The sequence below is a fragment of the Microtus ochrogaster genome, chromosome 19, assembly GCF_000317375.1.
Source record: "Microtus ochrogaster isolate Prairie Vole_2 chromosome 19, MicOch1.0, whole genome shotgun sequence".
NCBI lineage: Eukaryota > Metazoa > Chordata > Mammalia > Rodentia > Cricetidae > Microtus > Microtus ochrogaster.
This window is the reverse complement of record NC_022021.1, coordinates 48,858,800-48,869,260: the sequence shown is the minus strand read 5'-3', so window position 1 is coordinate 48,869,260 and position 10,461 is coordinate 48,858,800. Positions and strand designations below refer to the sequence as shown.

At 48.2% G+C, this 10,461-nt stretch overlaps 2 protein-coding genes across 3 annotated transcripts in view; one reads left to right on the top strand and one right to left on the bottom strand.

Moving 5' to 3' along the window:
• Nsun2 (NOP2/Sun RNA methyltransferase family member 2) overlaps positions 1–1,079 on the bottom strand; it is a 23,653-nt gene extending 22,574 nt beyond the window's left edge. Inside the window, exons 1-2 of the mRNA XM_005356696.2 lie at positions 809–1,079; positions 544–701 (exon numbers count right to left, since the gene is read on the bottom strand). Of these exons, the coding sequence (XP_005356753.2) occupies positions 544–701; positions 809–1,030 (380 nt within the window). The 5' untranslated portion in view covers positions 1,031–1,079. The remainder of the gene's footprint in view (positions 1–543; positions 702–808) is intronic.
• Positions 1,080–1,385: 306 nt separating this feature from the next.
• Positions 1,386–10,461, top strand: part of Srd5a1 (steroid 5 alpha-reductase 1) — a 40,724-nt gene continuing 31,648 nt past the window's right edge. The window contains exon 1 of one of the 2 annotated variants that reach the window (XM_013349736.2): positions 1,386–1,999. In XM_013349736.2, coding sequence (XP_013205190.1) covers positions 1,719–1,999 — 281 coding nt within the window. In that variant the 5' untranslated portion in view covers positions 1,386–1,718. The remainder of the gene's footprint in view (positions 2,000–10,461) is intronic. The other variant, XM_005356694.2, reaches the window with a different exon arrangement.

Sequence of the window (10,461 nt, the reverse complement as noted above, 5' to 3'; positions counted from 1 at the left end):
ACTAGCTTTGTAGACCAGGCTGGTCTCGAACTCACAGAGATCCGCCTGCCTCTGCCTCCCGAGTGCTGGGATTAAAGGCATGCGCCACCATCGCCCCACACTTGTTTTTAACCAACTAAATTTTTACCACTTTAAAAAGAATTCACCTTGCAAAGCAACAAAACCAATTTACTAAATCCAGAACCCCTCTGGTTCTACTGTGTCGCGTTGGAACACAGGTTGGATACACCTTAAAAATAAATCCAATGCAATGCTGCACTCTTGCCCAGCTTCAATTCTATTTGTGACAAGTCTCAGGAATGATGTACAATGACGGGCGGGGAGAAAGAGGCAAACTGGATGCCACAAATTTTCCATGCTCCTCAGTTGAACCCATCAGTCCACCCACTCCCCACAGGAACGTTCTCGGGTTGAGTTTTCTCGCCATAGTCGGACCTTCCACCAGCAACACCTAAGCATCTCAGGCTGCTCCCCTGCAACCACCCGATCTCCCTCCCCAGAGCTTCCAAGTCCACAACCCCAGCAAAAACATATCAGACTTACCTTTTGTAACCAGTGATTCTCAGCGTGGCCGGGAGGGGCTCCCGGAGTGCGTCCATGAATTGGTCCCACTCTCCCTCGGGCACGATCTTGAGTTCCTGATAGTAGTGCTCGAAGAGCTTGTTCTCCTTGATGATCTCGGGATAGCCACCTTCCCAGCCCTGGCAGAACAGCAAGGACTGAGCGAATCCCCCATCCCTGCTAATCCGGCCCACCAGCAAGCCACCAAGCCAGAGCCCACGAGGCGCCCCTCCTTCCCCGTGCCTACCGCCTGGTCGCGCTTCCTGCCGCCCTCGGCGTCGTCCTCCGCGCCTTCAGCCTGCGGCTGCAGCCGCCGGGCCCTCGCCCGCCGCCCCATGGCCCACGCGGCTGCACACGCGGAGCTCACACCGCGACCAAGCTGGACAGCCAGCTCGCACGCGGTACTTCCGGCTGATTCCCGAGGACCCCAGCGGCTGGGGGGGGGTCCTAGCTGGGGAAGCCAAGACATATGCCTTGTAAGAAACAACACGATCGTGCAGGAAACGCAAGCGAGGAAAGCATGACCACCCTACAGGGAAGATGCTTCCGCACAGAAACCCTCAACGCCGCTGAGCACACATCACCCCGTCTGACACGGAGCCTCAGGCACCTGCGTGGACGACCCACAGCAAGGCGCGTGCGCAGAGAGGCGGGCAGCCCCGCCGCTGTCAAGGAGATCGTGAGGGGAGTGGCTCGGGTTGCAGAACCCCGCGGTGCCGGAGGCTCAGAGCCTAGGGGCGGGACCGAGGCTGGGACAGCAAGACTTCGGGGTGGGGCTGTGGCCCGGAGTGGGCGGAGCTCCGGCTGCAGGGCGCTCGGGGATCCCGCCCTTCCTGCTCGCCGGGCTGCCTACCAGAGGAGCTCTCGGCCAACGGGCGTGCAGCTCTCTCGGATCGCGGGCGGGGAGAGGTGGAGCTCTCTGCGCAGGCGGGGCCCTGCGCCTTCGGGCTCTCCCCTGCAACCTCTGCGGGAGGGAACTGTCTGGTGGTGCTAGCTCGTGGTCCAGTCCCCGCCCGGACAGGTAGCTCGCCCCTCCCCTGGGCAGGTACACACCGCTGCGGAGCGGGCTCGAGTGGGCCGCTCTGCGCCCTCCTCCTGTGCTTATATGTGGCCCCATTTGGACGCTCGGGCATGGAGCACGCTCCTCGACCTCAACGATGGACTTGGACGAGTTGCTCCTGCTGGACTGCTTCGCCTACCTAGAGGGTGTCTTGGCTTTTGTGTTCTTCGTATTGCTCAGTTATGTGGGCTCTCCCTATGGCCGCTACTCGTGGCAGCATCCCGGAGTCCAGGTGCCGGCGCGACCGGCCTGGTTCCTGCAGGAGCTGCCCTCGATGGTTTGGCCGCTGTATGAGTGCGTCCGCCCTGCAGCCGCGCGCCTGAGCAACCTGCCCAACCGGGTCCTGCTAGCCATGTTTTTGATCCATTATATACAAAGGTAATGATCTTCCCTCCTGCTCTTTCCCGGGGGACCCGCGCTCAGAGATTTAATTCAGAAACTCATAGGGTTGTCTCGAAAGGGAGGGAGAAAGGACCGCATGAAAGCGGTGGAAGTACGTGCCTGGCCAGGGTTAGTGGTACAATGGTCCCGATTTCTTCTCTGGCTGTCTGCAGACTATCAGCGATGTCACCCCAGCGGGATGCTGTTACAGCATTTCTACTGTTTCCCTCTTGGGAAATCTTTATCCTTGCTGCAGCCTCTCTTGACCCGGCTTCAGCTTGCTAACAGCTAAGTCTCTCGGAACTACTCTGGACCCTGAATGTGGACTTTAGCAATTTCAAAGAAGTGGTGCCTTCCTTGTTTGAGAGGGACTGGCTTTCTAGGCACACAGTTGGCTTATGAATCTTTCTCGGGAGAAGTTATGTGAAGAATGTTTCAGTGCCTGCCTCAAGTTTTCAGGGTTTCTAAATAACTGGACTGGACTCTCTAGTTTTAACTGACTCAATATTTAAATGTGTTCATCTAGAGTCTGCAAACTGCCCGGTAAGAAGGACGCCTCTGTATCTGAGGGAGTTGAGTTCCGTGACGTTTACAAGTCTCTCATCCTCTGATTTTGGGGACCTGTCCTAAAATACTCTTTTCCTGGAGAGGCTGGGAGAATTCAGTGTTCTGTTGGTAGTCTGTTCTTTCTTATATTCCAGTGAGGCGGGAGAACGGCTTCTCGGATCCTGTACCCACAAGTCCCTGGTGTATGGGGACACAATCAACGTTCAACAAAGACTGAATTCTGTGTGCTTCAAACTGTCGATAGAGTAGTAGTCCAGAGGCTGGGGGGATGACCCCGTGGGTAGCTGTGCAAGCCCCGTGACCCAAGTTTGCATCCCACACAAGCGCCACTGTGGGGAGATGGACAGCAGAGATAGGAGACGGGGCTAGTTAGACTGGTCTACAGAGCAGGGAACGAGAAGGCAAAGAAGTTGTCTTTGACCTCCACAAGTTCTCTGTACACGCACCCACACCCACTCACACATATGCACACTACACACATACACACACACACACAAATAAAACCACAAAGAAGTTATATTCTACCCAACGAAGTTATCAATTTGTTTGCTCTATTTTTATAAAGGGGTGGGCATTGCTGCTGTTGTAATATCCACCGAACTCTTGTTCAGACAAGTGCCTCCATAAAAAGATAAGAGTCGTTTCCTGGAGGCAGACTGCTAGAAGTTTCACCACCTAATAGCAAATCCCAGAGAGTCCCTTTGGACTGCGAGAGTAGCTCGGGCCGCAGGGCATTTGCTCTGGCTGTGCAAGGAGGACTGAGTTAGGGGAGAGAGCACAGCCCCAAGAAAAGGGGGAAGAGGTCACAGACTATTGGAATGAGAATGTGCGAGCCATATTACATCGTACAGCCAAAAAAGGTGATCGGGAGCAGCCTCAGGATCACATACAGTATTTTGAAACTAATGTTTGGCTAAAGAGTTCCAACTGAGGTTGGGGCATCAATAATCTAAGGTTAAACAGGCATCCTTCCAGAAGTTATTTTTGGTGTGAGGTTGTGGTGACCACTGCCCAAGGCTGTGTTGGCAGAGTCTTTTTTGTGAGATCTGCCTTGCAAGAACACACTCATGCAAGCCCCTCCCCAGTGCTTTCTTGTCCTTCGCTGTGTCATTAATACTTGGCAGAAGTGGTTGTTATTTGAGCGGCTGTCACCTTTTCCCCGTTGGTGGAGCCCTTTCTCTGAAGGGCTGGATTTGGGCGTAATTTGGTCCTATGAACAAGGAAATCAGTGTTCACTGTGCCCACATCTCAGGCACCTGTGAACAAGGAAGTTTAGAGGGAGTGGTTCTCCCGAACCCATTGTGGGGCTCCTCTGACTGTGTGTGAAGACTCTCGTTCCAAAGTCCTGGGTCTGGCAAGATCCTGTGGGAATCCATGCATCTGTGGAAGCTTGTCATGAAATGGGTACAAAATTCATTAAGGAGCAGCGGCGAATACAGGTTGGTAGCAGGAACCAGGTCTTAGAGATGAGCAATGGGATAAGTCTAGGGATAAATGGGCACAAGTGGAAACCCGCTGCAACTTTCAGACCTCACCTGCCAAGTCATGGAATGGGAGCTCAGTTCCCCCAGAGATTCATGCAGGTTCAGCATGGAGCACGAGTGTCAGCACTGACGTGATCAGTGAGAGTACATGTATCCTACACGCGTGTCCAGCACGGGTTGTTCTCATGTCGTTCACGCTTCCCAAACCTGCCGCCTGCTCAGCCCCGCCACATGCTTTATCATTAGTTTTACTCCGTTTCTTTCCTCCCTTTCTGGGGCAACCCAGCTATTCAACTCAGACCATAAATCAGTAAAAAAAGAAAAACAAATCATCCTGCCGCACAGAATTCTTTCTCATCCAAAAATGTCCCCATTGATCTGTTTAACTTTCTGGACCTAAAATCCACTCTCACAGCTGTGGTCTTGTTCAGGCGCTGTCTTTCCACCTTGCTTATCGTTCCCTCCTCACGTTTATAGCTTGTAAATAATCTTATCTTTAAACCCTCCAAGGTAGACAATGTTGGTCTACTTCTCACCCAGAGGACACATCTTACGCCGTTTGTCTAGTGTGCATAACCAAAGAATAACCACTTTGGTTCTTCTCACAGCCAAAGCTTGCGGAAATAAAAGTCGTCAATGTTGAAACATACACCAATGTTTCCTGTAAATACATATTTGATCATAGAGAAGTGTTTAAACTGGTCGTGCGTATTGCTATGTGTGTCCTTTGTGTAGAATTTAGCAAGCCCCAGGGACCTGAATTCACACTTAGCTGTTGGTATCTCAGAACGTTCACTTGACTTAGAAGTGACTCAAATGCTCAGTGTCTTCCCTGCATACAGAACTGAGTTTGACCCCCAGGAGAGGCAAACGGAGAGAGAACGCAGATGAGAAGGAAAATGGTGGAGAGAAGAAGTAAGTCGGCCTCACTCAGACTTTAGTCCGGCGTTACGTAATTTGATATAACGTTAAATTTCAACTTACAGGCATGTGCTGGCACACTCCTTTAATCCCAGCACCCCGAATTCCAAGCCAGAGGTGCTAGTTTTTTTTTCAACTGACATGAAAAATTCTTGTATAAATACCCCATTTACAATGACCGAAGTTCATTAAGTGTTATACCTAGGTCACTGTGAAAGGTGAGCTCTCAGGAGAGCGGCCATCATTTGGAGGTACTTTTCTCTCCAAAACTTTAGGGAGTATGGTCGTGCACAGTGTTTGGTTGGAAGCAACACCACAGCTTCTGGCCTCCATATACCCAAAGAGTCGGGAATGTTCCCAGGTGGAGGCTCCATCCCAAGCCCCCTCCTCTGGGAGTTGTCTCAGTCCAGACTCCACCCCTGAAACAGAGAGAGGAAGGAAACAGAGACTCAGAATGTGGGTGAGGTGAGGGGGGTGAGGTGAGGGGGGTGAGGTGAGGGGGGTGCGCCTCTGGCTGAAGTGTCGCTGTCATACAGCTGGAGGGAGATGCGTCATCTTTGCTCGCTGATGCCTTAGAATCTGGAGCCTGCAGTTTGAGCTTCCTTGGAGAAGGGAGAGTGGCGTCTGCCATTTGCCTGGAATCCAGACACACTAGGAGGCCTTCGGAGATACGTCTGCCTCTGTGTAGAAAGTGAGGAGCCCAGAATCAACTATGAGGATGGACAGAGGGCAACATTTAGGCTTAACTTAAGCTGTCTGGTCTGGGATTCTAACAATTGTTTGTTCTTAAACTTTTATAAATAAACACTTCCAAAATGTTTTCTTTAAAAAACAAACGGAAAGAAAAGAGAAAGACCCTGAGGGTCCCCACCGCCTTGCACTCTCAACTACACGTCTGCTTTAGGAGCCGCTCATGTGATCTTAAACCCCTGACAGAGAACCCTGTCTGTCTCCCTGGCCTGCCAATCAGCTGGACAGCTCTGAGGCCATTGCTTTCATTTTGCCAACAAATTTCAAAGACATTCTCTCATCAGATTCATTTAAAACGTGGACCAAGAGAATTTGGGGGTTAATTACTTTAAAAAAAAATACTATGCACTTTGGAGTTTTGCCTGCATGTATGTGAGTACCACATGGGTGCAGAACCCAAGCTGGGCAGAAGACGGTAAGGCGCCAGCTCCCCTGAAACGAGTGACAGATGATTGTGAACCGCCAGGTGGATGCTGGGAACTGAACCTGGTCCTCTGGAAGGGTGCCGGGTGCTCTTAACCTCTGAGCCATCCGTCCAGCCCCTTCAGGACTGCTGCTAACACTGTTGGTTTAATCAGACTGCGGTTTGTAAGTCAGCCTCTGTGCAGCCGCATAAGGCATTTTCCCTTGCGGCACGATTCACAACAGGTGTGCCTGGGGAACACACACAAACCAGAGTTCCCCCTTTAGAATGTCCATCATGTGTCAGAAAAGCAGGGATGTCAACATATCGGTGAAAAAGACTGAATCCAGACTGTGTCTCTGCTGAGATGGGACAAGTTTAAGTTTTGAGATTTTCATTTTCCTTGATGAGTAATCATCACCCAGAAGAAACCATTTGAGTTAGAGCAGGTCGCACAGCAGTGCATTTTGTTTCTATGACACGGGATCTCAGTGTGTAGCCGAGGCTGGCCTTCCACCTTTGACCCTTGTGTTTCAGACTCCCGAGTGCTGGGGAGCAGGCCTGCTCCTCCATACCCATCTTTGGGGTTTTTTTTTTTCCCCCTTAAATTACCTTTCGCCCTCTTTCACTACTCTGTCAGTTTAGGAATTAACACTTAATTGTTTATATATTTCAGGTAGGCCTGTTGGAAAAAAATGCCACACAAGCCTTTGGAATTTAATAACAGAATGTCTTAATTTCCAATAGGAAGTAGGCAGTGCAGGTGGGAGACATCTTAAAAAGCTGTTTGCAAATGTTTGAGTTTCCATGGCCCTTTGGGCAGACCAAGTTTGGTTCACACCAGACTAAGGGATCTTTTATTATTGCTCTGAGCACAGGGATTTGACCCAGGAAAGAAGGTGGCTGAGTGAAACGGCACTCGTATTTCCCCTTTCAGAGAGAGGTACCAAGCAGAGAGGGATCCCCCAGAGGGTATGACACACACCTTTGGGAGTAGGAGAGGACAGCAAGAGAAACAAACACCAGGGCCATTGCACGTTTTACGCGTTTAAGAGAGATGGGGTGAGTTGGACCTTGCCAAGGTAAATAAGGAGAGAATTACACAAAGGATTTTGAAACAGCAGGTCTTGACACCCAGAACTGGGGGTGAAGGTGGAATCTGCCCAAGACAAAGCATTTAACATATAATTACTTTCTGTTGCTTTGATAAAATAAGTGGCCAAAGAAACTTAGAGGTGAGGTGTTATTTGGTGCTCATGGTTCTAGAGGGGTAAGAGTCCCTCCCCAGGCATGGTGGCAGTAACCGCTGAGAGCTCACATCTAAAATCAAAAGCAGGAAAGAGAATGAACTTAAAATCTTAACCCCTCAAAGCTGTCCCCAGTGAGACATTTCCAGTCAAACGCTGAGGAGCAAACCTTCAAATGATGGACTAATGGAGACGTGTTGTCATCCAAGCCCCCACAGCCTCGTGAAAATGTCTTGTAGAAATCGGTTTGTTGCTGTTGTTCATTTGTTTGTTTGTTTTGTAAGGTAGACTGGCCGTTGTGCAAGCCGTGCTTGTTAGGAAAGCCTTTCCAAGTACTTGTTTTCAGGCGTACACGCAACAGATCCCGTCTCCCTTCATTGTCTTCCTAATTTATTTATCTATGTTTTCACTGTTGTTTGTACTTGCCAGTGGGATTATTTGTTTTTTAGAAACAAATTCTGACTGCTTTGCCCTGGCTGGCCTGGAACTTGACATGTACAACAGGATCAACTGGCCAACGGGAATTCGAAGAATCTTCCTGCCTCTGCCTCCAGAGAGCTGGGATTAAAAGCATGACTTGACTTTATCTGTTTTGGGTTTTTTGTTTTCGTTTGTTTGTTTTTCAAGACAGGGTTTCTCTGTGTAAGGGTCATAGCTGTCCTGGAACTAGCTCTTACAGACCAGGCTGGCCTTGAACTCACAGACACCCGCCTACCTCTGCCTCCTGCGTGCTGGGATTAAAGGCCTGCACCACCACCACCACCTGGTTTGTTTTGTTTTTTTTAAATAGAGTTTGACAAAATGAGCACGTTTTGAGTCTTCCTGCTATCACAGGGCTCTCCCAACACCACGTTTCTTGGGGTAAGTCCCTACACTGTGCAGGGTTTTCCACTGATGACATGAGCTGTTCCCTCCTGATGTCTAACCATGGAGGATTAGTCTGTTGTCTGAACAGTCCAAATAGTACTGGCACATCCAAGGGTTTGATAATGATGACATGCCCCATTTTACCTTGACATGTGTACGGGCTTATCTCTGTGTGTATTCTGCTAGGCTCAGTGCCAGAGAGGAACTTCTGAAAACACAGTGCTTCCTAAAATTTTGTTTAGTGATTTAAGTCAAAGCTGTTGGATGTGCAAGGTCATAAATAATTTAGGCAAGAGAGAGAATGGAGACAGCCATGCAAATGCAAAGTTATTCTAGAGTGGCAGAGGCTAAGCAGAGGCTTCTGTAGGGAGAAGAGCCCTGAGCACAGCAACCAGAGTTGATGTTGGGCTGCTGATCTGGGAGACTGGTGCCACTAGAGCTCTGATTATCAGTGGCTTCATTCATTTATTTGCTTTTATTAGTTTTATAATATTCAAAGTAATGAGCAGTTGCTTGAGTACTTTGTGATGGTCATCTGTTGTCTGAGATTTCTGTCCTGCCTGGTTCCCACAATCATTAAGTACCAAAGAAATCACACAGAGGTCTATATTAGTTTTAAACTGATTGGCCCATTAGCTTGGGCATCTTATTAATTATTTTAACATATTAACCCATTATTTTTGTCTATGCTAGCTACCTGGCTCGGTACCTTTTTTCAGCGAGGCAATCACATCTTGCTTCTTCAGTGGTGGGCTCACAACTCAGGTAGCAGTCTTGAATCTGTTCTGGATGTAGAACTCAGACATCTGGGCCACCTCAGGGGGTCTTCCTTGATCAAACCTGATTTTCTTAACTCAGAATGAATCCACAGCCTCTCATTTCCTGTGGAAACAAAAGCAAAACCTCTTCTCCAAAGTAACATTTTTTTAAACTTCAATTTTGAAGTCAAGGTATTTTTTAAATACCTATCTTGGATCAATTTAGCAGCATTTACAAACAAATATCTTTTAGCAGCTGTTTCTCTTTTTTTGGCATTCAAACAATTCAAAGAGAGCACAAAACATACAGTATCCAGTCTCTCTGTGTATTTTTCATCTTTATGTGGCTTTATTTTACCCCCTATCTTTTTATTTTTACTTTTACTTTTTGGCTTTTTGAGGCAGGTTCTCTGTGTATCTTTGGCTGTCCTGGAATTCCCTCTGTAGACCAGGCTATCCTTGAACTCACAGAGATCCATCTGCTTCTGCCCCCCAAGTGCTAGGTTTAAAGGTGTGTGCTGCCACACTTGAACTCACAGAGATCTGTCTGCCTCTGCCTCCCAGGCATTGAGATTAAAGGCACGTGCCACCATGCCTTGAACTCACAGAGGTCTGCCTGTCTCTATCTTCCAAGTGTTGGGAATAAAGGCGTGTGCCACCACACCCAACTACTCTTTAAAAAAAAAAAAAAGACTTTTTAACCTTTTTTTTCTCTCCCAAGCCTGCATATATTTTTAACACACTGTAAAACACTTAGAGGTTTTTTTTTTTACTTTGAATCTATCTTTATATCTCTCTTTTCCCGACTACATGAGTCTTTAATTTGCTAACCAATATGGCTAGAATTAAAGCTGTGGCTTTGACAGCTGGATCCAGCCCATTCCTTAGCTTTCTGAGAATCCAGCCTCATGAAGGAGGTACCATCTATAGCCACATTTATTGCCCAACTCTGTGGTGTTTCAAGGTCTCTGCCACCAACAGAAAGCAGGCGATCACCTTTTCATCAACACCATTTAAGTGTTTTGTGGCAGGACCTCTTTAAAGAGCTGCAAGATTTTGCAGCTAAAGCTGCGTGAGGAAGCCCCTCTTAAATGAGAGCACTTGCTTCTAGCAAGCAGAGCCTGCCTGAGAAATGCTGATATCAATAAGCCAGGCTTAACTCTATTCTTTTCTGTCTAGAATTACTTCCCAAGCTCTATCAGGCTTTATGTGGATGCAGTCGTCCACACGTTAGGCACCATTTGTTGGATAGTTATATAGTTTTTTCTTACCAAATTCAGAAAAGAAACTTACAAAAGAAATATAAAGTTTATAAGGATGAGAGACATAAAATCTTTTTTTTTGTTTTTTTTTTTGTTTTTTTTTTTTGTTTTTCAAGACAGGGTTTCTCTGTGGCTTTGGAGCCTGTCCTGGAACTAGCTCTGTAGACCAGGCTGGTCTCGAACTCACAGAGATCCACCTG